The 26,330-nt window shown below is 40.1% G+C and overlaps 1 protein-coding gene, 1 long non-coding RNA gene and 2 pseudogenes across 6 annotated transcripts; 2 read left to right on the forward strand and 2 right to left on the reverse strand.

The window, feature by feature from the left end:
• Nucleotides 1–1,995: 1,995 nt before the first annotated feature.
• On the forward strand, nt 1,996–8,553 carry LOC125194698 (PH, RCC1 and FYVE domains-containing protein 1-like; annotated as a pseudogene). The gene is made up of 10 exons (XR_016128884.1): nt 1,996–3,653; nt 3,758–3,844; nt 4,033–4,122; nt 4,261–4,341; nt 4,464–4,618; nt 4,701–5,359; nt 7,155–7,553; nt 7,705–7,851; nt 7,968–8,248; nt 8,322–8,553. The product of XR_016128884.1 is annotated as a PH, RCC1 and FYVE domains-containing protein 1-like (transcript).
• A 1,095-nt stretch (nt 8,554–9,648) lies between these two features.
• On the reverse strand, nt 9,649–11,910 carry LOC125192627 (uncharacterized). The gene is made up of 3 exons (XR_007171439.2): nt 11,857–11,910; nt 11,731–11,778; nt 9,649–11,499 (listed from the first exon to the last, which is right to left on the reverse strand). It is a non-coding gene; the product is annotated as an uncharacterized LOC125192627 (long non-coding RNA).
• Nucleotides 10,891–26,322, forward strand: LOC125192625 (uncharacterized). 4 transcript variants are annotated; one of them, XM_048090250.2, is made up of 8 exons: nt 10,891–10,962; nt 23,485–23,568; nt 23,663–23,698; nt 23,799–23,936; nt 25,066–25,152; nt 25,696–25,743; nt 25,821–25,897; nt 26,015–26,322. In XM_048090250.2, the coding sequence occupies exons 2-8, from the start codon at nt 23,494–23,496 to the stop codon at nt 26,160–26,162; spliced, it is 609 nt and encodes a 202-aa protein (XP_047946207.1). In that variant the 5' UTR covers nt 10,891–10,962; nt 23,485–23,493; the 3' UTR covers nt 26,163–26,322. The 4 variants fall into 4 exon arrangements, with proteins under 4 accessions (XP_047946207.1, XP_088913612.1, XP_047946206.1 ...); XM_089057486.1 differs by having other exon boundaries at nt 10,943–10,962; nt 23,488–23,568; XM_048090249.2 differs by lacking the exon at nt 10,891–10,962 and adding an exon at nt 22,958–23,304 and having other exon boundaries at nt 23,488–23,568.
• On the reverse strand, nt 15,338–15,917 carry LOC125192626 (small ribosomal subunit protein eS24z pseudogene; annotated as a pseudogene).
• Nucleotides 26,323–26,330: the final 8 nt, after the last annotated feature.

Below are 26,330 nucleotides of genomic sequence, written 5' to 3' on the forward strand. Positions count from 1 at the left end.
GTAGCTCCTGCTCAGCGTCGCTCGGTTAGGGCATGCCTAGGGTTAGGGTTTTGCCGCGGCGAAGGAGACACCCGCTGCTCTCGGACGAGCAGCGAGCTCCGCCTCTTTCTACCGCCGTCGAAGGCCGGACATCCAAGGAAGATCGCCAACGCGGTCGGGTCGGCGGCGTGGACGAGCCCTCGCTCGCATTCACGTCGCCGCCTGATCGCCGGAATTCTCCCACTGATCAGCGCGATTTGCCGGAGAGCGCCGGTATCGGAGGTCATCCCGGCGGCGCGCACGAGTCCATTCTCGTTCGCGCGTCGCCGATTGATCGCCGCTACGTCTCCTACTCGCTCGACTACCCTTTCCTGGATCGCGCGTAGTGCGATTCGTCTCGGCACAAGCGCCAACGAATCGCACGTCTCGTGCGTTCCAATTATTTGAGTTCTTTGTTTCGATAGTTCTTGGGTTCATCATGCATAAGAATATAACAACTAAAAACAAGAACATGCTTCGAAAACAAAAACGCATGCATACATGAATTTCGTGAAATTTAAATCCAAATAATCAGAGCCAAAGACTGGCTCTGATACCAATTGAAGGGGTTGGCAGCGGAAGCGCATGCATAAATCAATTACATAATAATCAGATCTATTTAGCGGATTATTTAGACAAATTCTATTCGCGTAATTATCTCACGTATCATGCTGATAACTCAAATAATAACATGCTTTAAATTTAATGAAACCTAAAACATGTTGTTCTAAGGTTTAGCCATTATACCTTGATGATTCTCCAAAGAATCGAAGATAGCTAGCGCCTTCTCCACGTGAAGATCTTCAGTACAAAACCACGGATCTTCTGAGTGGTTCCCGGACTGTGAACTAATATCAGGGTGGTCTGATCTCACCAGCGCACTAGGACTTAAATAGAGAAGACAGAAATCCTTTCCCACGGAGGAGAAAAATTCGACATCTACTAGGAATAGAGAGGGCCGAAAATTTTGAGAGAAAAACAAGTCTATTTTCTGTCTCCTTTATTCTCCTATTTATAATAAGTCACATATTGGGCCCAGTCAGGGATCTATGGAAGGCTTTGGATATGGGCTCCCCCAATTAGCTTTTTACTAATTAAATTAAACCCAATTTAATATAAGCTTAAAATTGGAATATTACGAGCAGCCACTACAGAAGTAATACTGCACTCCCCATCCAAATTTGAAATTACAAGTACTTCGGGTTTCCAATACTTTATATTTATTTCCCGCGCTTAAGATAGAAACATCCATTAATTAATTATTGTCTGCTATGGACTTAATTAATTAATATCTTATTTATTCCAAGAGAGGACTCAGCAAGAAAATCTTATTTATTATTCATAGAGTAATTAAACCCCAACTAGCTAGGTTCCGAATAATAAAACCTTATTTCAAGCTTCTCTTGAGGATGTTATCAAATGAGACTCACCTCGCGCACGATTCAACATAATAGCAATCCTAGCACCGCTAGATATTAATCACCACTACCCAATATACCAGGTTTATTGGGTTGCGAAAAACCCGCACCATTTGGTAAGTCAAAGTAGTGCAGAAATAATTTACGAGACCTCGCCTTTCAGTGGATAGCATAAAGACTGTCTCGCTGTTAGATCCATTCAGTGCTATACCACACCAACGTCATCTTATTTCAGTAAGGCTTAGAAATAATCGGACTGACATTGCAACCTTTCACAATAGGTAGTCTAAGCCTATCTAGGTTGTGAAATTATTCTTTTTCTTTGTTTAGAACTGACCGTGTTACCTTAAAGTGGACGACGCCCACAACCGGTCTACTAAAACAAAGACTTAGACTTTGTTAAGTTACTTATACATTTAAATATGCAATAAACATCCATTAAATGTAAAACATAACAACATTATGACAAAAATAATCTGTTTATTCATTTGGAAAATAAAATAAGAGTTTTAACAGTATTCAATCACTCGAAAGGTGATTTCTAGTATACAAACTCTAACAGTGGGTTCGTCACCACACCTTCAGGGATGAGATTGCCAGAGTGTGGTTGGCAGAGGCGGGCTTCTTTGGCATGCTAAATCTTCAGTTCAAGCTCAGCAGAGTAAAGGGTTTTCTCAAGAGATGGAACAGGGAGGTCTTTGGGAACATCTTTGAGATGCTGAGGGAGGCAGAGGAGGCGGTTGCTGTAGCACAGGCGGCTTACGACGGGGATCCGACAGGAGCCCATACGAGTGAGCTTAGCAGGTGCACCGCTCTTTACGTACTCTGCACTAGGATGGAAGAGGATTTCTGGAAGCAGAAGGCCGCCATTCGTTGGGCGACAGAAGGCGAAAGGAATTCCAAATTCTTCCATGGGTGGGTAAGACAGAAGCGGGTGAAGTCCCAGATCCATTCCATTCAGGCTGGCGATCAGACTCTCACTTCGGAGGAGGATATCAGACAGTCGGCTGTTGGATTCTTCCAGCAGCTCCTCACGACAGATGTTGAGCACTTGGAGCAGCCGGACCTAGATCTCTTGCACAGTCTCCCAGAGTCAGTGGACCGCGAGGGCCTCTGTGCAGTCCCCGACTCAGATGAGGTAAGAGCGGCGGTCTATGGCATTAGTGGAGACAGTGCTTCAGGTCCGGATGGATTCTCGTCCTTGTTCTTACAGCATTGTTGGGACATCGTGGGAACAGAGGTGGTGGCAGTAGTGGAGGATTTCTTCTTAGGAGCTCCTATGCCCCACAGCTTCACGGCCACGACCATCATTCTCTTGCCGACGAAGGCAAGCCCGGCGACCTGGGCAGAGTACAGCTAATTAGCCTTTGCAATGTGACCAACAAGATCATCATCAAGATCTTGACATCGCGTTTGGCGCCTTTGCTTCCTTTCGTTTTGGCGCCGAATCAGAGCGGTTTCGTCAAGGGTCGCTTGCTTAGCGATAATGTGCTCTTGGCCCAGGAATTGATACACGACATCAATAGGTCACTCATTCAGAAGGCGAACTCGCCTAATCTGGCCTCAAGCTAGATATGGCCAAGGCCTATGATCGAGTGCAGTGGCCTTTCCTCCTCATGGTGCTCGAGAGGATGGGTTTTCCGCCGGGGTGGGTTAGTATGGTCAACAGATGTATCTCTTCATGCTAGTTTTCAGTGTTGGTGAATGGGTCTTCGGCAGGTTTCTTCCATTCCACGAGGGGGCTTCATTTCAACAAATCTCCTAAATTTTGCCTCTGTTTCTTGATTTGATTTGGTTTGAGCTCATCACACAAGAAAACCCCACCACCCCTTATTCTTTTCTTCTGTAACGCCTACAACAATTTTGGGTTTCACTGCAGAAGAAATACACTCTGTTCGCCATTGTAATTTTGGATTTATGCATGGCTGCAAATCGTGATATCAATCAAGAAAATACTTGTTTAGAGCGGCATTTCAAGAAGAGGGGATTTTGAATTTGAATTTGATTTTGATTTTGATTTTGATTTTAATTTTGGTGTTGGATTGATTGTGTAGATGAGGAAATTGGATTGTGATGGAGCAGAATAGGTGGGACAACACATTATTTTGTCAAAATTCAAATGGGTTCTTGTCTAAATGGATTGTTACACATAGTTACATTGGAACGTGAATGGCTGATTTGCAGAGGCTTAGTGTTGTTGAAAGAGACATTGATCAGGTACCTACCGTGTCTTCAACTGTGTTTATTATAATGTTTGATGGGATTAATGAGCTTGTTGCAAGTTTGTGTGAAATTACATTGGAAAAGTGTTTTCTTTTTAGGCCATTACATCTCTAAAGAAAGGAGCACACTTGTTGAAGTATGGTCGGAGAGGGAAACCAAAGTTCTGTCCTTTTCGACTTTCCACAGTGAGTTGCTTTCCTTGATTATTGTACATTTGTTCATACGAATTTGGTGAAGATGAGGGATGTTGTTGTTTTCTGTGGTAATCATAAAATATGATCGCTGCTTGTCATTGCAACTCTAGATTATATTGATCTTCTAATTGGCATTAGATCATGCTTATTCACTCAAGCTGAGTCTGTGTATATTTCAGGATGAGTCTACCTTGATATGGTATTATGGAAAAGACGAGAAACACCTTGATCTACGCAATGTTTCCAGGATAATTCCTGGGCAGAGGACTGTAAGCGCCCATTGACTTTCTCTACTCTTATAACTCATGTGCAGAATATGGAGCCTTTAAGTTTGTTCAACCTAAGTGAACTAATCTGTTTTCTAGTTATAACTTATTGTGAACTAATGTACATTTTTCTCTTTGCAGGCAGTATTTCAGTGGTATCCTCGGCCTGAGAAGGAATACCAATCATTTTTTCTCATATATAATGACAGATCCTTGGATTTGGTGAGTTTCAGGTTGTTATCTTGTTACATGTATAAACCATGCACGGTTTCAACGGGTTGTTGATTGTCTCTTAATTCTAAGCATTTTATGGGGGTAATTATTTGTTGCCTCAAATTCTGCAGATACGTAAAGACAAGGATGAAGCTGAGGTTTGGTTTGTGGTTTAAAAGCTCTAATCGAGTGTGGTAGCCACAGGAAAGTAAGAAACGAAGCAAGGAGCGAAACTGCATCATCTGAAAGTCCTCGCATTTGGAGGCTTTCTCGATCAAGTTCATTTGTGAGCTCCATTTTCCATCTCATGTGTTCCATCTGCTCATTCTTTTTCCTTATCTAATTGCTATCCATTTTCGTTGATTTAGTTGGCTCAGGATATGAGCGAGCATCAACGATCAGATAGCACACGCAGAGCAGATTAGGAAAAGTATTTGCTGAGGTTTTGTCATTCACTGCTTCAAGCAAGAATCACCTACTTGCTGAGTCTCCTGCGCATTCTTTCAATCCGCATTCAGCTGGAGCCGCATAAAACTCAAATTCCCGAACTTCAAGGGCTGAAACAATCAGGGTGAGCCTCTCTAGTGCTCTAAGTTCATCGAATCAAAGTTCTTATAATGAGGATTTTGATAACTTGGGTGATGTTTTCATCTGGGGAGAAGGCACTGGCAACGGAGTAATGGGAGGAGATCTCACTAAAATTAAAGAATCGTCTAATAAAAAAACCGACGCTCTAGTTCCCAAGGCCTTGGATTCGACAGGGGTACTTGATGTGCAAAGCATTGCTTGTGTGCAGAGACACGCCATTTTAGTCACTAAACAAGGGGAGGCGTACAGCTGGGGCGAGGAAGCCGGGGGAAGGCTGGGGCATGGCATGGAAACAGACATTTTCCACCCAAAGATCATTGAAGTTCTTAATGGGAACACCATTGAAATGGTAGCATGTGGCGATTATCATACCTGTGCAGTTACACATTCGGGCGACCTCTACACTTGGGGTGATGGATCTTCTGGATGTGTGAAGACTTAGAAACGTGCAGTGCGGTGTGTGATATCACTCGATCTAACAGGTCCAGAGGATTCAACTAGACTTCAGAAGCTAGAAGATCATGAAACTATCAGACATGGGTCGTTGGATGCACTCTATTTCTTCAAAACCTCAACCCACTGTACTACAACTTAGCACATGGAAGTAAAGGATCGATCCCACGAGGACGAATGTGTTACGAAATTGCATTTGAGGATGTTTTGGAAAAAAGGGGGGTTGGTTGCTGCCACGCAATTTTGTGGGTCGAGAACTTAAAACTACTGGGTCTGAGAGATAGGAAAAACTTTATTCTACCTACTGGGTTTAAGAAATGAGAACGTACGGAACATGCATGACTTTAGAGTAACGAGATATTTTAAAATTCTAAGACAACTGGAGTTAACTTAACTAGACGGACTTTCCTAATTTGGACAGACAAGTATAAAGCGAAAAGTGGGAACAAGTTTCCTTAAACTACCAGGGTCTGGAAAAACATGCAGAAGAGTAAAAAGACAAAGCAGATAGTACTGACAGGGTCTGGAGAACATGCAGAAAAAGCAAAGTACATGTGCAGAAAGTACTGACAAAAGCAGATCTGGTTCTAACTACCAACAACTTCATCTTCTTCGAGAATCAAACGAGAATAGCAGATAAAACAGAGTATTAAACACCATGAAAACAGAGCAAACTTCAGATCTAAACTTAAAACGAGAAATTAAAGCCTAAACTAACTGGTCTACGCTATTGGCCCTAAAGGATGCAGAAACAGAAAGTAAATAGCCATAATCATGCACAACGTAAACAACAAACACCAGATACGCGAAACTCCAACTCAAATACACCACAATTCAACAAATCCAGACATCTCCATAGGCAAATCCACAACCTCCATCAACAAACCAACAGATCCCAGCTCCAAACATCCAACAATAAACAAAAACGAAAGTAAAAGGCAAGAAATAAACATCAACTCAGCGAGATCCAACAAAAACCAACATAAACTTCCATAATAACGAGAAATAGGTTCAAATCCAGTAGATCAAAGCAAGAACTAGAGTTATGAAAAACCAACGAGTACTTGAAACGAAAACAAACTAAACAAAGCAAAATAAAGATTGTTTCTTCGCCTTCACAAGGCGGTGTTACACAGCAGCAAAATAACGATGAGAACCACGGTGGCCAGGATCACTCCATCTCCAAGTGCGCATCAAGTGAAATGAGAAATTTGAAGTGTGGAACTAAGGAATGGAACAAGAACTTGAACTAAAAGTGTGTAGAAGTGGTTGTCTTGTTCTTCAAGGTTGAGCTCTTTATATATGTGAGGCTCTGATCCCTAGGGTATCCCTCTGGTAATTAGACGCTTTTGCCCTGGAATAAGACTCTTTAAAATAATCTGCTCTTGCTCCATTCTGCTCCTGTCGCCCACTTTTAATTCTCCCAGGTCCGAACGACGACTTCTGATTTTTACTTCAATTCCATCTCTTTTGCATCTTCCAGGTCAGGTAACAACAACTCCTAGGCCCGACAGATTTACTACGCACCTGAACTCATAAACACAGATTAGTGCCCCAAATGCACAAAATTTTAACCCAAAACCAATGCATGAAACGAGCCTTATCAATGTGGCTTGCTTGAGCATGGAACTGATGTGAGTCACTGGATCCCCAAACGGGTGAATGGCCCAACAGACGGCTTCCAAATCACATTCGTCTCGTGTGGACCTTGGCATACGGCTCTCTCCTTACCTCAACCGGCCACTTGTTTACATTTGGAGATGGAACCTTTGGTGCATTAGGCCATGGTGATCCCGGAACCTGGGATTCCCTGTTTGCCAGCAAGTATGTCCAGACTTTCATTTACTGAGTCAATCAAGTATGACAGGACGTCCTCGTTTAGTGTAAAGCCCGAATTAGTTGATAACCGCATGTTTCCTCTTCGGAATGGGAATATGCTGAGGCCTAGCGCTTCTTCAAAATCGCCATCTAGCCCCTATGGCTCTTCACCGGGCTCTCTCTCATTTATCGTACATGATTCTAGAGTATTTTCTCAGTCACCTTCTCCAGTACTAGGGAAGAGGTCATCGACCCCATCACCCTCTCCATCTTTCTCATTTCGAACACTTGAAGCAACTCCCGATGAATTAAGGAGTAGCAATGATATCCTAGGCATGGAGCTCAAAAGTTTAAGGGCACGGGTAAGCTTCTTACTCCTGATGAGCATCGAACTTTGAATTGAAACTGTAGATTTCGTGTATTTTTATGGCTTTCGACTTAGTCAAAGCGACCAATAACAAATCGTTTTGCAATGATATCAACTGTTTTTCGTGTATTTTGCAATCGATTTAGGTGGACAGACTTTCAACCAAATCCAAGTCTCTAGAATCTGAACTCAAGAGAAAATCAGAGCAACTGAAGGAGGTGGCTGCACGAGCAGCAGACGAAGCTGAAAAAAGCCAGGCTGCGAAAGAAGTGATCAAGTCACTGACTGCTCAGGTTGGTTTTCACTATGTAGCAGATACGAATCTACTGATAAAATATCATTTTTTCTCGTTTTCTTATATCACTTGTGTAGAGAGTCTAACGAAACTGAGAATCCAAATCACGAGCAGTTTAAAGATATGGCCGAGAGAGGACCAAAGAAACAAGTTGTGTGCAGCCATAGTGATGAGCAGATGAGCAATGACACTAATGGTCCATCCAACGGGAGCGTTGTGACTGTCAAAACTTCTCCAAAGAAGGAGCCTAGTGGTAGTTCGTCTGCACCACTATCCAACGGCACTGAAGCCCAGTCACAGAAATCAGAGCGGACTATACAAGACAAGCCTGGCGTGTACATAACTCTTGCCCCGTTGCAGAACGGAACCAATGAACTCAGACGAGTTCGATTCAGGTAGTTTTCATGATTTATCTTTGGTTGAATTATTGAGGAATGATACCCTGAATAATTATGTTGTGTTCAATAGTAGGAAACAGTACACAGAGGAACAAGCAGAGAAGTGGTGGGCTGAAAACGAGACGAGGCTGTGCGAGCAACACAACATCAGAACGACGTAGTATCTTGGATCACAAGCAGCCTTTATGTTAGCTTGCTAAATTGTAATGTCTTGGTTTTGGGTGTCTGAATTTTTGCAGCTTTGCTAGTGTAGTAGCTGTAGGGCTATAGCACTAAATGAGAATCATATTTTTTCAATGCTTATAACAATTCAAGGAGGCTTTTATTTGGTATCTGTTTTAGCATAAAATAAGTAGAGACAAAAGAGTATAATAATTTTATTATTTAATAGAGCAGATTCAGTAATCCTATTGATCAAGCATCGACTTTGACAGCCTCCTTCTTCACAAAGACAGTAGCTTTTGCCATTGCTTCAACGGCTCCACGTTCCTCCTCCTTCACCACAGGTTCCTCCTTTTTCACCGGCTGCACGATGCAGGTATGAACAGGAGTGACACTCGGCCTCCTAATCGGGTTTAAGCACGAGTACACGTTGTCGACTCCAGCACATCCACTGCAGCAGTTCCTCGTATCCATTTTCTTGAATTTTACTTCTTTCTTCTCTTTAATTAAGCAGGGGATTTTGAATTCACGTTTGATTTCGGGAGAGGAATATATATTTATAGGAAGATTATGACTTTTTGAGTCTTTCTCATTGAATGCCTCATTCAGTACTAGAAACTAGAAAGGCATGCAAGCATAAATTTTGGACTCGTTGGCCTTCTACCGTTTCTTTAATAAGTACTATTAAGACTTGTGTAGAGAAAAATATTAAATAAATGCTTACTTTGAAGGCTAGTGCTAATATTAACTTCAATTAAATGCTAAATCGTAGCTTTTGAGGAAGAAGGATTTCGAAGGTACAAAACAAAAAATTAATCTAAATCATAAAAACACGGAGATTAAGAAATACTACCATATCTTATGTACATTAAGTTTTGAAATAATAGAGTAAAAAGAGAAAATAAAATAGGTATATCGTATTAGAAAGAGAATCCAAAAGTGAATAAAATAGAATAGAGAATTATTACTATTATATAAGGAGATGACTTTATCTTTTAAAACACCCCAAATAGGAATATGACTATTGATGTAAAATAGGGGAGTAGTATTTTTTACTTTTATAAATAACCAACCCAACTTAATAGTAACTTTATTTCCATATCACATATTCAAAATAAAATGTAGATTTACAATTAATTTTAATATATTTAAAAAATTTAAAAAAATTATAAATTGAAGTAAAATTACTATGTTCATAACTTCATATAATGGAAGTACTGTACAACATAATAAAATAAGAGAAATGAAGTACTTATTAATAGAAAATAAAGATTTCAAGTCACAAATTGAAAGTGATGACAGGAAGATAGCTAAAATAAATAAAATTAGTATTCCGGACAACATTTAATTGTCGCAATATATGTGCCCTATCAAGTCTTCTTATATGACAGTACGAGCTTCTTTATTGTAAAGTTGATTATTGTTTAGGATCATCTTGTTGATGAATACATCAATTTATAGATTTTTGATGAGAAACTCATTTTTCTCATTTATCAAGTGCGGTGGTATTTGAAACCAGAACTTGAGTCTAATGAAAGTGAAGAGGTTTTGTTCGAAAACATGTTTAAATTAGATTAAATAAATTGACATTTCTATATCATGAGTTATTTAGTATTATAGATTAAAACAATGCTTGCTAGTGTTGTCTTGAAAGGTGTATCAATGATTCACAAAAAGATACGAAGAAACACATATACGTGAATGGGATGAGAGAAACGTGTTACGTGTACATGTAAATGATAAAAGCATATCGTAAATGTAAATGATAAAAGAATATCACCAACTCGTGTCGTGTCTACTACACATAACTTTCAGTAAAGGCATTTAACCACGCGATGAAACCAAATGTGAAATAATTATGTTGCTTCCTCAATTGACAAATGAGCTTTATGTATGCTTTCACTTCATTTGTTCATTTTCTATGATTGCAAACTAGGTAGTTCTATATAAACGGTCACCTCAAGACTTTCACTAGGAAATATCTCAACATTCATCAGAATAGCTGCCTATAATTTCATACATACACATATATAATATGCTTGTTAATAAGAAAATATGGATCGACTCAAGATTAGACAAATGAAAGAGTTCTTAATTGATGTACTATTATGCCACTTGCCTAGCAGTTTCTAAAGACAAAATTTACCACGTCTTATCTAAGCTGAGTTTTTTTTTTTCACTATTTTTGATGGGATGAAGTATAGTTTAAGAAAATTATTAAAATTACTGGTACTAATATAATTAAAGTTCAAAATTTGTGAGTTTTTTTTTAACTATTTTTGATGGGACCAAGTATAGTTTAAGAAAATTATTAAAATTACTAGTACTAATATAATTAAAGTTCACAATATGTGGAATAGACGCCTAATCTTTGAATTATATTTGGGCCGTTAGAGAGCCCACATACTTGTATAGAGGCCCATCATTTCATAGTAAATAAATCACATTAGGGTTTGGCCCATAAAAGAGGACTATATAACCGGCCAGCAGATCGGAGTGAGGGCGTCGGCAGCGGGAAACGATGGTGCACGTTTCCTTTTATCGCAACTGTAAGTTGATGTTGTATCTACTCCGATACACTAACTATCACTGCAAATTTTATGGTTTGAAAACGTCTGGATGTTTCTTCCTGTATGGCTCTTCCTACATTTGTTTGTTCTACATTTGATTGATATTTTGCATTCGGTTTCTGTTTCTCTTCTTATGCTGCTAAGCTGCAATTTGTTGTATGAAAGATTTCTTCGATATATGCAATGTGATTTTTTTTTGCGGATTGTGGGAAGATGCTATTAGATTAGCTTTAATATTGATTCACTGCCAGCTGATTGATTTTTGCATCCTTGAAAAAATATTGTTGGTGTATTAGGATTCATCCCCCCTCCGAACTATAATCGACCTGTTTATGAAACCAAATTGCCTGTTGTTTACTTGCTATATGTGTAAGATCTATAGGCATCTAAAATAGTAAAGATGAGTAGTTTTTAATGCCTTACAAAAGAAAACAACAAATTTGGAGGAAAGAAAAATTAAGCATTCAGGAAGTCTCTAACCTGATGATCTGGAACTTGGCGCATGTTGCTTACGTCCTGCATAAGAGTGTGGGAGCTCAGAAGAAGAAAGGGATTTAGGTAGCGTTTGTTTTACACGGTGGCTGGGTTTGAAAATTTATGTTTTAAATGAATAGAAATAAGGAATAACGATAAAGAAAATATGCTTGAGGCGCAAATTAGCTAGATAAACCTGGAAATAACATATTTTAAGGTCCTAACCAAAAATCTTTAGACAATTCTCCTAGGAAGAAGAAATGGTAAGTTTACCTTAACTAGGTTTTGTGCATCTCATCCCTGTTTACCTTTAGATATGGCCTGAAAATGGAGCATAGTAACAATGAAGTTGGCTGATAAATTATTATAGGAATTAAACACCAAACACACAATGTCAACCTCAATATTCTTCAATCTCTTGCTAGATAATGGTTGCACCTTGTACCTAGGCACTAAGAAACAACTCACATTAAGTTCAAGGATCTATATCAGGCTAGCAGAACTTGAATGTCTGCAAGAAGCAGATGCAGAGGGATAAATTGATGCCAATCTTGAATTGTTTGCAAGGAATCCAGTATTGAAAATGTTTTTGATAGACATGTTCTAGAAATAAGGGGATAACGGGGTGTGTAACTACTAATACAGGATCATGCAAGAAAATAATATGTTTTAGGAGAGGTGCGTTTTAACACAAAACATATTTCTTTTAGGGACAGGCTCCAGAGGATTGGGTGGGCTGGTTAAGCTCTCTGTATCACAAACTAGATACACTATGATATCACTCTTAATGCACACAAAATAGTATCAATCAGTAAAAGGCTGTACAACCATCTGCCCAACTGCAGTTGTAATAACAGCAAGACTGTCGTAGTGCATCAGTCTCAAATACACCTGATTGTTCAAGCACCTGTTTTATTGAACAAGGGGATGCAACTATTATGAAGGAAACTCAGATTATACGTTTCATGCTTTTAATAAAATAACATGAACTGACATCAAATAAGATCTAGAAAATACTCCCTCCATTTCCCTCCGTTTCCTAAAGCTAGAAATTCTTTCCTTTTTAGTCCGTTTCCTAAAAATAGAAACTTTCCATTTTAGAAAATGGACCACACATCCACTAACACTAATTCAACTACTTTTTCTCTTCCTATTTCTAATGTTAACCATTTTTTCTTTTCATCTCTCTTACTTTACCAATTTTGCATTAAAACTACCGTTTCCAAAGTTCCTATTTTTAGGATACAGAGGAATAATGTTTAGAGTGAAAATTTTCATCTCATTCAATAAATTACATGACGACCGTGTTGTGCTACACTAACACAAAAGTTGAAATAATAGAATTACAAATGCAACATCACAGCGTCATTAACTTCAGTTTTCATAATTATGTTCTTCCTATCTGAAAAGATATAGGCCTTTAAATGAGCAAAATCTACATGACAAGCTAAAGATTAGAGAAAACTCGTCATCAGCTAGTAAATTAGTACAATGGTAATCAGATCTATAAAATAATTCCTCTACAGCAACCTGATTTCAAAGTTAAACCTGTATAAATTTTAGATATATTTCATCTCTAAATCCTCAAGGACAAATTAAAATCTTGAAAGACTCTGTCTGCAATTTCTTTAGGATAAAATTGAAACTCACAAAACTCAAAAAACCACTTGACAACACCATTGTACTGGAAAACTTTGTTCCAATTTGACCCAAGGTTGCATTTGGAATTGGAGCTAGAGATTTTAAAAAAAAAAGGTAGTAAATAATTGAAATCCCCTCCAAGTAACTTTAGAAAAGAGAAATTTAAAAAAGATGATACAAATTACAAACCTTTCCCAATCCAAAGTTACCTTTAAGCCCGAAATAAGGCCGTATAGATAACCTCTCTATCATCATCATGTAAACCAGTGCTATCACCAAAACAGCTAATTTGAAGCTAACATCAACCATGATAATGACAAACTTCTCTGACAAAGTTTTAAATAACTGGTGATTCACATTAAAGGGAAAGTTCAAATGTGGTAGATAATGGATTGGCGGTTAATTAAAACAACAAAATAAATTGACACCATCGACTTCCTAAACTTCACTAATTCGTTGGAGTAGCATGAGATGCAGACAATTGGGCCAATTCAGCCATGTAGCAGCATGAAACTCGAAATCTTACATAAATTATAAGGAAAAGGAGGCGAGATTAAGAACTCTAATTGTACCGTTGCTCCTTCAGCATCTTGCTCAATAGCCAGGTCTTGAAGAAACCACGTGGCACTTCCGTGATCCGCCACATCTGTCTTAAAGTCGAGGAGCTCAAATATCAAGCTCTCGTCACGCGTTGGATCAACAAAAACCTGCTACAGCAGCAATTTGATTTATAAAAGAGAGCAGATAAAATACAAAAGAAAACAACAAATTCGCAGGTCCTTAACAAATTAAACATTTATTAGAGGCTGGATTATTTCGGATATTTTGATGTTTGGGCAAGGGGTTTTTTTGGTAGAAGATGTTAATTGGGTTGGGATATTTGGGTTGGAAATATGATTAAAAGATGGGCTAGTATGGATAGTGGATTGATTGGAAAAAAAATTAGGCCCAGTAGAAGAACTAACCTGATTTGTGGAATTATTGTGTGAGCCCAACATAGAAGGTCCAGTAGCATAAATAATTCCATCTCCCTGCACTGCCAGAGGTCGACCCTCATTGAGATCAAACATATTATTTTCCTCCAAATCAGCAGCCAGATTCGCCTCCCCTACGCAAGAATAATTTTCTGCCATCTCAATATCAATAGAGTCAACCATTCCAAAAATTCCACTTCTAGAAGTATCTCCATGCAATTCAAAATTTCGAATATTTTGCTGATTTGATCGAATATCTTCTCCTCCACGCCTTGTCATTATTCTTCCACAATTTTCGGCAGATTGCAATCTCTCCAAGTCAAACTTTCCTTCCGTATTTTGAAATTCAAATTGGAGCTCATTAAGATTTGCTAAAATCTCTCCCTCCTTTTCGCCTCCTCCTTCATGCATGATAGTGTCTAGATTCATAGCTTGTTTAAGCAAAGCCTTAGCCTTGTGTGTAGCCAACGAAACCCTAGAAACCCTAGCATCCGGCGCCGCTTTCCGATCAAGAACGGACGGATTTTGAACATGAACATTAACGAAATGCCCATTTTTCTCATCAGCCAGATGCTGCTCTTCCATATCTTTACGATACTCCTCTTCATCATCAAGTAAATCCTCCTCCTCAAGGTCTTCCGCCGATAAAGCATGATCAGAATCTCCTAACCCTAGCTCCGACTCTGCCTCTGACCCCGACGGAAGAAGTGAATCTCTCGCCTCACTCCACATCTGATCAGATTCATCCTCCACCCCTAGAGAAGATATGCTATCCTTGCGCTGAAACGATTCCGGCAAGCGCCGACGCGGCGGATCCGCCACGAGTGGCCGATTGGAACCTCTCCGACCACCACCAAACACCGATCAGAATCGGTAGAACAACTCCTCGCACCCAACACAAACCAGATCTGAAAACGACACAACGAAAGACGGCCAAAATCCGCCGGAAAAGAAAAAAAAAAGACACGGGCGAAAAAGAAAAAGACGACTCAAAACCTTCCGGCCGATTTTCGGCCAAAAACACGACCAAAAAACAAAAAAAAAAATGGTGAAGACACTCTAATCACTAAAACGAAAAGATTAATCAGAAAAAAACTAACAAAAAACGGCTAAAATTGGTGAAATCGGAGTTGGAATTTCCGATGGGCTAGAGAGCATTGTGTGTTTTTAGTGTGTGTGATTTGCGTGCAAAGTGACGAATGGTTTATGGTTTAGAGTTTTTTTTTTTTATGGGCAAATACGATAATTAATAGTGAGAAAGACAATACTCTGCAAGATATAGCAAAGAGTTTGAGACTTGGTAACAATCAAAAAAGATTGTGCCGCATTAGCATTAAACAAAGAGCTAAATTAACCCTAAGGCAAACAAAAATATATTGTCGCATGAAAATCGCCACAATTCCAAACACAGAAAAGTAAAATATCACAAATTCATTTCTTCTTGCCTGCCTTAGCAGCATCTCCAGCTTTAGTCATCTTAACGCCACGGATTTTCTTCGCCCTGTTCTTTCTTTCCTTCATCTGCTTCCTTGATTTCTCAATCTTGGTGTCAAGACCATTCCTGATTAGCCTGTACTAAGGCTTGAATTTCTTAGCATTCTCAACAGAATCATAGATCAAGCCAAATCCAGTAGATTTGCCACCACCAAAATGGGTCCTGAACTTGAACACAAAGATGGCATTTGTGTCCTTAATTTCATACATCCTTGCCAACTTCTCCTTCAACTCGGCCTTAGAAACATTGGCCCTTCCCGGATGCAAGACATCGATGATAAATTGTTTTCTTGAAAGGAGACGGTTTGTCATGAACTTCCTGGTCCTGATAGTAACTGCCTTGTCCACCATTTTAGGTGTCGTTTAAGCAGATCATAGAAGGTCATGGCAGGTGTCTGAGCCCCCCTACCTGCAAGAAAGTCAGCTGTCTGGTTGCCCTCTCGGTGGATGTGAGAGAACCTAACCTGCAACTGTGAGAGCAAGATGCGAATGCGAGCCATATGATGTCTCACGTCCGCTGCTCCCCCGCGTCCCGAAGTGAACACCGCGACCACTGCTGTTTCGTCCATCTCTACCCAAACCTGTGATGAGAACCGTCTGAACCATGAACCACTCCCCCACCACCAGCCTGTCCCGTCGAGATAGTAAAGGCCCTGTCAGTGTTCAACTTGACCCAAGGGGGGTCTGGTGGATGCCAAAGCACACTCAGGGACCTAAGGACTCGCCAGCGAGGAGGAATTGTAGGCATGAAGTCGACAGCCGGGGTGCAACCGCGCCAATGAAGGGGGACTAGCACACTCGCTGCCACCAAGATCCGCAAATGTCGTATCACCTGCCAAAAGAAATGCTGCGGTGCTTGCAGCTATTCCTCTCCGTCCAAATGAACCAATATACCTAGCAAGGAATAAGAAAAGAGATGTGTAAGGCAAGGGCCTGTGAGAGGACCTCCACCAAAAACCTAATCTAAGTGGAATGTCGGTGCACGTGTGAATGTGTGTGCTAATATGAGGGAACCAGCCATCAAAATAATCCCAAACCGATCTCTCCAGAGGACTCGACACAAACAAATGCTGACACGACTCGATTGTAAAAGAAGAGACACAACACAGATACTTGGATGCGAGAGAGATACCACGGGTCTGAACAACACACTCAACCGGCACCTTCCGGAGGAGGAGGCGCCAAATGAAGACGGAAATGGTCGGGGTCAGCCCAGCATTCCACACCAAGCGAAGGCTGACATTTCTAGGGGACCGTGTCCGGATGAACTCCCAAGCTGAGGCCGTCGAGAACTCGCCAAGTATGATCATGCCAAAACCTAGAGACCTCAGCGGCAGGAAGATCAATCCCAGACGGACAATAGTTCCTAAGGGGGCGATCCCCGACCCACACGTCATCCCAGAAACTGATCCGCCCTTCGCCGATGGACCATCTAATGTATGTATGCACAAGACTCCTAATCCTAGTCAGACGATGCCAAATAGGACTATCATGCGGAGAATATGTAGAAATAAAAGCACGACCAGCATGGAAACAATACTTGCGCATAGTGAACTGCGCCCATAAAGAATCCTGAGCTAGAAATCTCCACCAGAGCTTGATGCTAAAAGCCTTGACGAGCTCCCGGAAATGGCGGATGCCTAGGCCTCCCTCGCCCAGCGGTAAACAAATCTTGTTCCCCCAGCTAATCCAGTGAATCTTCCTCTACTGCCCTACCATGCCCCAGAAGAACCTGGCCATGATCTGCTCCAAATCTCTCATCTAGTACTTGAAAGGCTCGACCACCTGGAAGATGTGGAGGGGAATGGTTACTAGGGTGCTTTTGATGAGAGCAAGGCGGCCTCCGAAAGAAATATGTCTATGAGACCAGCTGTGAATCCGGTCCACTATCTTCTGACAGATATCTAGAAGGTATTGGGCCTTGAGCCCCTCCTTATAGATAGGCACTCCGAGGTAGGTCATAGGCAGGAATCCCTGCTGAAAACCACTCACCTCTGCCAACTCCGCCGCCCAAGAGTCGAACTTTCTAAAGAGATAGAAGTGACTCTTTCCCTTGTTCACCATCTGGCCCGACACGGTGGTATAATGCTCAAGACAGTGTATCAGTTTCTCCACAGACTCTCTGTGTGCCCTGACAAAGATGACAATGTCATCAGCATAAGACAGATGGGATACGACCGGCGCTCTCCTAGCACATGTAAGGATGCGTGGCCACAAGCCTGTCCAGGCTCCTAGAAAGGTAGTCTGCTGCAAGCACAAAGAGCGATGGCGACAACGGATCTCCCTGACGAAATCCCCTCGTGGAATGAAAGAAACCTGCCGAAGACCCGTTCACCAACACCGAAAACCAGCACGAAGAGATGCATCGGCTGACCATACTCACCAACCCCGGCGGGAATCCCATCCTCTCTAGCACCATGAGGAGAAAAGGCCACTGCACTCGATCATAAGCCTTGGCCATATCCAACTTGAGAGCCAGATTAGGGGAGTTTGCCTTCTGAATGAGTGACCTATTGATATCATGTAATAATTCCTGGGCCAAGAGCACATTATCACTAAGAAAGCGACCTTTGACGAATCCGCTCTGATTCGGCGCCAATACTAAGGGTAGCAAAGGAGCCAAACGCGAAGTCAAGATCTTGGTGATGATCTTGCCGGAATCGTTTCAGCGCAAGGATAGCATATCTTCTCTAGGGGTGGAGGAGGAATCTGATCAGATGTGGAGTGAGGCGAGAGATTCACTTCTTCCGTCGGGGTCAGAGGCGGAGTCGGAGCTAAGGTTGGGAGATTCTGATCATGCTTTATCGGCGGAAGACCTTGAGGATGATTTACTTGATGATGAAGAGGAGTATCGTAAAGATATGGAAGAGCAGCGTCTGGCTGATGAGAAAAGTGGGCATTTCGTTAATGTTCATGTTCAAAATCCGTCCGTTCTTGATCGGAAAGCGGCGCCCGATGCTAGGGTTTCGTTGGCTACACACAAGGCTAAGGCTTTGCTTAAACAAGCTATGAATCTAGACACTATCATGCATGAAGGAGGAGGCGAAAAGGAGGGAGAGATTTTAGCAAATCTTAATGCACTCCAATTTGAATTTCAAAATACGGAAGGAAAGTTTGACTTGGAGAGATTGCAATCTGCCGAAAATTGTGGAAGAATAATGACAAGGCGTGGAGGAGAAGATATTCGATCAAATCAGCAAAATATTCAAAATTTTGAATTGCATGGAGATACTTCTAGAAGTGGAATTTTTGGAAAGGTTGACTCTATTGATATTGAGATGGCAGAAAATTATTCTTGCATAGGGGGGACGAATCTGGCTGCTGATTTGGAGGAAAATAATATGTTTGATCTCAATGAGGGTCGACCTCTGGCGGTGCAGGGAGATGGAATTATTTATGCTACTGGACCTTCTATGTTGGGCTCACACAATAATTCCACAAATCAGGTTAGTTCTTCTACTGGGCCTAATTTTTTTTCCAATCAATCCACTATCCATACTAGCCCATCTTCTAATCATATTTCCAACCCAAATATCTCAACCCAATTAACATCTTCTACAAAAAAAACCCCCCTTGCCCAAACATCAAAATATCTGAAATAATCCAGCCTCTAATACCCTTTTGCCCAATAAGCGTTCGGCTTCTTCAAGTGAAAATGCCGCCCCTTTTAAAATTAAGTCCATAGCCCAATTGGAAAATTCTACCCAATCTGCCTTAGCCCAAAACCAAAAAAATTCTCATTTATACAAGCCCAATTCGACACACCTTGTAAACCAAATAGCCAATGCTCTGTTTTCTGGAACGAAACATGGCGGAAATGCGAGCTCGAATCCGCAAAATATTCAAGGCATGCAGAGTGTGAACACTTATCAAGCTATGCCCGACTTCCCTACCTTGGAGAATTGTTTGCATGCTTTGAAAAATCGGGAGGTTGGGAGTAACGTTCAGCCTTCGATCCCGGCCCCAGCCCGAACTACTCAGCCCTCACTGCCAACTCCTTCTTCCACAGCGGCGGTAAACAAGCCTTCTGGCCGTTGGGCAGACTTGGTTGACAAGGAGGTAGCCAATAATGGAGGAAGCCATAACAACACGTCGTCGGACGGAAAAGAGAACACCGGAGCAGCCACTGGAGGCCAACCGAATATTCATTTTGGACGATCGATGGCTGATGTCCTTAGGTCGGGGCAGCCGGTGGAAGGTCCAGTTTTTCTTGATCGTAACAAGGCTGAAAAAAGAGGCGAAGTCCGCATTGTCGAAGGTAAACCGTGTCTATATTTTTTGGCTAATGAAACTGTTGGGACTACCGCAGCGGAAGACACGGAAAACAAACAGGTCCTTAACGGATCTATTTAGGTGATTATGCATTCGACTCCAATTTAATGCAATAAACATAGATCTATGGATATAATACATCAAAAACACATAATCATGCACAATTGATGTAAATTTGATTGTTACCTCTTCTTAATCCATCATAGGATCGAAGTTGCTAGCTGCACCACCCGGAGATCCTTGGTTTATCGACCGTGAATCTTCCAACCTATTCCCTAGTCCTTGATCATCCATCCGTGTGGGCGGATCTTGAATAATCAATAATAGTCTTGAAGAGATCTAGGGAAACTCAATCACAAACTCGATATTGTCTTGATCTAATCCTATGAATTAGGATAGAACAAGAACAAAAACAAAACCCTAATTCTCCCACGTGCCAAGGCACGAAAGCCAAGGCAAGGGGAGAGAGAAAGAGCTGGCGACGGCTACTAGGGTTTAGGGGAGGAGTGTTGTGAATGAATGGTGTGCTAGGGTTTCCACATCTCATCACTATTTATAATGGACTTGTTGGGCTAGGTTGGGGATCCATGGAATGACTTAAGTGTTGGGCTCACCTATTAGATAAATAACTAATTAAATCAAATGGCCCATGATTTAATATATTATCAATGGAATATTATTTTGTTCCACTAAAGAATAATATTGCACTCCCACTTAAATCACCAAATTACAAATAACTTGGGTCCATTTTATTTTATAATATTTCTCGCGTTTAAGATTATCTTGATCCGTCAATTTAATTCTTTTGTCTGTTATGTGACTAGAATTAAATTAATTCTCCAAAGAGTTTTTCTAGTTTGAAACTTTATTTATTATTCGTGGAATAAATTACAATTGCGCAGTTTTATGAATAATAAATTCCTTTTTCAAACACCTCTTGGGGATCACCCTTTAGGGATTTAATCATACCACGCTGGGCACGCGAATTCTATGAAATAATATTCCAATACCTTCATGTTATTCAATTACTACCACCCAAGATATCATGAACTTGAGTTACGTACAAACTCTCACATATTGATAAATCAAACTGGCGTTTGATTGAATAAACAATATTGATATTAATATTATAGACTAGAAAATACTAAACTTTCTGAAATATATTCTTTCAGTAGATAGCAATAAAGAATACATTTCGGATTAGATCCTTTCAGTGCTTTACCACACCGGTGTTACTAATCTCGTCTTAGGTAAGAGAGAATTATCACAAACACCGCAACCGTACCAATAGGTAGCCAAAACCTATCTAGGTTGTGAATACGTTTTTCTTCTTACTAGATCTGGCCAAGTCCCCTACTGGAAAACTCATGATGAGATTCATCGAATTTCCCTACTTGACCTTCTTAGTAAAAAGCCTCAGACTTGTTTATTATATTTCAATAATAAACCATTATATTATATTGTTTATTCTCATAATTAGGTAAACAAGTGGACGTGGCGTTTCTCGTATACATGCACAAGCTGACTGTACAAAGGCATGTACGCTCGAAGCATCTTTTAGTATACAAACTCCAACAGAAACATCTACTCTTGCAGACCGTTTAGGACCCGCCATCGTTGGAAAATTCTCTCATTCCATCCCCTTTGCCCAACAAATTTATCATCGTTGCTCAAGACTCTTATCGTTGCAATATTAAAATAAAATATTTAAGAAGTTTGACTTATTTTAAACTTATTAAGATTCTCATTACCCAAGTCATTCAGTATTTCCATTTAAATTAAAAAAATAACCGCTATTTACATTCCGCCAAATATTACTTCCTCCATCGCACAATATGAGTCACATTTTGCCACTTCTGTCCATTCCTCAATAAGAATCACATTTCACCTTTCTCATAAATAATTAGGTCTCACATTCCACTAACCCATTCTAAAGTCAAATTTATGATCTAGCTACTTGAAGAGGATGCGGATTCATTCGCTAGAAGGGCTGAGATGTACTACAAGAAACGACCCGAGTTGATGTAATTAGTCGAGGAGTTCTACAAGGCATATCGTGCACTAGCTGAAAGATACAATCACGCAACAGGGGAGTTGCGCCATGCCCATCGGACCTTAGCAAAGGCGTTTCCTGACCAAGTACCTGTCGATATGGTTGAAGATTCGCCTTCAAAACCTCCTCGTATACCAACATAAAGACACTTCAACATTATCGTTGCGCTATCACTAACCTTAATCGGATTCGCACTACATTTGCCGGTTGGGTTAAGCTCGTCGACGCCTCACCCCTGCTGATGCTCGTCGATGAGTTCTCACAACAATGATGTGGAATAACATCCTCTTAGTTAAGTATCCCAGTTATGCCAATTAATGAGTTTTGGGAGAGCTTTGACGGGAATCAGGACCAATTTAGCACCTAATTTGCCTGCAAATTTCCGCCAATTTCATCCTTCACAAAGGAGAGGGTAATTTAGACCCTCAATATTTTGTTTCCTACCTACACTTATTCAACCAAACATAGCACACAAACCCAATCATCATAAACGGGCTCAACCAAACAATTGATAAGTCTAACAGCCTAAAGCCCATTATCAAAATGAGTAAAATTCTTGAACAACAATATACTATCTTATAGTCAAGTCTATTCTAACTCTATATAAATACATATATATAGAATACAAACTTAAGTTTATATTGTGTATACATACTGTATTTGTGTTAATATTTGTGAGGGGAACTAGACGCGCCCTTAAACAAACTTAAGTTTAAATACATGATAATATGTATACATATTTCAAAAGTTTTAGAAGTCTAAAAAGTAATAAAAAAAAAATGAGTAAAATTCTTGAACAACAATATATTATCTTATAGTCAAGTCTATTCTAACTCTATACAAATATAAATACTTAATAAAAAATATTTAAAATATATATTATACAATAACAATAAATTAGAAGTTCAGATAAACATGTAGCTAAAGACAGAATAATAGAATCGAATACCCAAATTAATAAACAATTTATTTTAAAAAATAGTAGTAGTAATTACAAAGTGCTATACTATTACTAATATTTAGAATTTAAATTAGTCCATTCAATCCAAGTATCCAACACACTAAATACCCAAACTAAATCCCAAATAAATTAATACTACTTCTCAAACCCTACAATAGCGCCTCCCTCTCTCTCCCTATAATCGGCGTAAATCATCAATCTGCCACAAGCACCGCCTCGCCGGAGCTCCGTCCGCCCTGCCTCGTCGTCCGTCCCTCCTGTCTCGCCGCCCGCCCCGCCTGCCTCCTTCCGCTCTCTCTGCCAATCGACGCCGCCACGCCCACCGCCGGGTTTCCTTCCATCCTGCTTAACTGTCTGTTTGGCCGGCTGCCTCCGGCTCTTCCGCTGCTGCTGCTGCCTACCTACGTCCCTTCCGCCGCACTTCCTCCGACCCTTCTGCCAGCCTCAATAATGTTGTACAGTACCTATTTATAAATATTTCAATCTTCTTTGAGAATTCTATACTTTAATTGAGCATTTTTTGTAAAATATATAAAGCTATTAAGTCTATCATAGCGTCATCGTTAAGCTACATTATTATCAATTTTTAAACAATTTTACAAAACCTATAAATTTCTCCTCGATTGAAGCAGCAGAATAAAATGCCTACGGATTTATGCACTCAACGCCCACTCTTTGGTGGCGCCGTCTCCTCCACCTTTCCGCTTCGCTTCCAGGTTTATATTCATTATATTTTCCCCCTTTTGTACTGCTTTTTAAAAAAAATTAATTTGTTAGATTTAATGAAGTTTCAATTTACTGTTTATGCAGGACGTAAGCAACATGCGCCAAGTTCCTGATCATCAGGTTAGAAACTTCCTGGACGTTTAATTTGCCTTTCCTCCGAATTTGTTGTTTTCTTTTGTATTTTATCGACTCTCTTTTATTAAGCAAATTGCTGCTGTAGGAGGGTTTTGTGGATCCATCGCGCGACGAGAGCTTGATATTTGAGCTCCTCGACTTGAAGACAGATGTGGCGGATCACGGAAGTGCCACGTGGTTTCTTCAAGACCTGGCTAATGAGCAAGATGCTGAAGGAGCAACGGTACAATTAGAGTTCTTAATCTCACCTCCTTTTTCCTTATAATTTCTGTAAGATTTCGAATTTCATGCTGCTACGTGGCTGAATTGGCCCAATTGTCTGCATCTCATGCTACTCCAACGAATTAGTGAAGTTTAGGAAGTCGATGATATCAATTTATTTTGTTGTTTTAGTTCACTGTCAATCCATTATCTAACACATTTGAACTTTCCCTTTAATGTAATCTCCAGTTATTTAAAACTTTGTCAGTGAAGTTTGTCATTATCATGGTTGATGTTATCTTCAAATTAGCTGTTTTGGTGATAGCACTGGTTTACATGATGGTGATAGAGAGGTTATCTATACGGCCATATTTTGGGCTTAAAGTAACTTGGGATAGATTTGGATTCCATTATATCAACTCTGGCGGTTGTTTGGATTGAGAAAGGTTTGTAATTTGTGTCATCTTCTTTTTTAAATTTCTCTTTTATAAAGTTACTTGGATGGAATTTCAATTGTTTTCTACCTTTTTAAAAATCTCTAGCTCCAAATCCAAATGCAACCGTGGGTCAAATTGGAACAAAGTTTTCCAATACAATGGTGTTGTCAAGTGGTTTTTTTGAGTTTTGTGAGTTTCAATTTTATCCTAAAGAAATTGTAGACAGAGTCTTTCAAGATTTCAGTGTGTCCTTGAGGATTTAGAGATGAAACATATCTATAAAATTTATACAGGTTTAACTTTGAAGTGGTTGTTGTAGTGGAATTAAGTTTAGATCTGATTACCATTATCATGTACTAGCTGATGACTGGTTTTCTCTGTTCTTTAGTTTGTAATGTATATTTTGCTCATTTTTTAAAAGCCTATTTCTATTCATTTCTTTTCATTCAGGAAGAACATAATTATGAGAACTGAAGTTAATGATGTTATGATCCTGCATCTGTAATTCTATTATTTTCAACTTTTGTGTTATGTAACACAACATGGTCATCATGTAATTTATTGGCAGAGATGAAAATTTCACTCTATAAATTATTTTCTAGATCTTATTTGCTGACAATTTATGTTGTATAAAAAACATAAAATGTATAGCTGATAAGTTTAAAATCTTGAGTTTCCTTCATAATAATTGCATCGGCTTGTTCTATAAACCAGGTGCTTGAACAATCATGTGTATTTGAGGCTGATGCACTACGATTTAGAGACAGTCCTGCTGTTATCACAACTGCAGTTGGTCAGATGGTATGTACAGTCTTTTACTGATTGGTACTAGTACTATTTTGTATGCATTGAGAGTGATATCATAATGTATCTAGTTTGTGATATAAAGAGCTTAACCAGCCCACTCAACCCTCTGGAGCCTGTCCCTAAAAGAAATATGTACCGAGTTAAAACGCACTTCTCCTCGAACCTCAGATAATCATTTCATATATTATTTTGTTGCATGATCCTGTGTTAGTAGTTACACACCCCATTTATTATCTCCCTACTTCTGGAACATGTCTATGGAAAACATTTTCAGTACTGGATTTCATGCAAACAATTCAAGATTGCAATCAATTAAGCCCTCTTCTTCTGCTGCTTGCGGACATTCAAGTTCTGCTAACCTGATATAGACCCTTGAACTAGTGTGAGTTGTTTCTTAGTGCCTAGGTAGTACAAGTGTACAACCACTAAATATCTAGCAAGAGATTCAAGGATATTGAGGTTGACATTGTGTGGTTGGTGTTTAATTCCTATAATAATTTATCAGCAAACCTCATTGTTGTTACGCTCCATTGTCAGGCCATATCTAAAGGTAGACAGGGAAGAGATGCACAAAACCTAGTTAAGGTAAACTCGCCATTTCATCTTCCAAGGAGAGTTGTCTCAAGATATTTTATTGGGACCTTAATATACGTTATTTCCAGGTTTATCTAGCTAATTTGCGCCTCAAGGATGTCGGTACTGATGTTCTGATTACTGCATATGAGCCCGTGATGATAAAGTAAGTAGATTCTGTATGACTGCCGCCCCAGTGCGCATATTGATTCTATCTCAGCTGCAACTGCTTTCTAGTATCTGCTCTTCTTCCCTGGCTCATCTTCTGCACCCCTTCTTGCAGCCCTTTGAGTGAGAGTGCTGCAACAGTCGGTGCCGGCTTAGCCGTGCCTGCTGCACAGTCCAGATGCATGCCGATGGAGGAGGTCTTCAGAGGTGCTATCTCTAGTTTCAAGGTGAATGACTGGAGCCTTTTTGGTGCCGTGGCTTGAGCTAGGCATCTTGCTTACGTTACGGTTTCCGCTGTTTGTCTTTTATCTAGAATCGTTGGCATTTCGACTATACATGTGTGTCTTTACGAAGAAAAAGTATCCAAGATAATAGTGTTATACTATATATTAATCTTGAGTAAAGGTCAAAATTGGTCCTGAATATATGCT

This window comes from Salvia hispanica, chromosome 4, assembly GCF_029641045.1.
Source record: "Salvia hispanica isolate PSC_SH4W2 chromosome 4, Shi_PSC_v1, whole genome shotgun sequence".
NCBI classification, from domain to species: Eukaryota; Viridiplantae; Streptophyta; class Magnoliopsida; order Lamiales; family Lamiaceae; genus Salvia; species Salvia hispanica.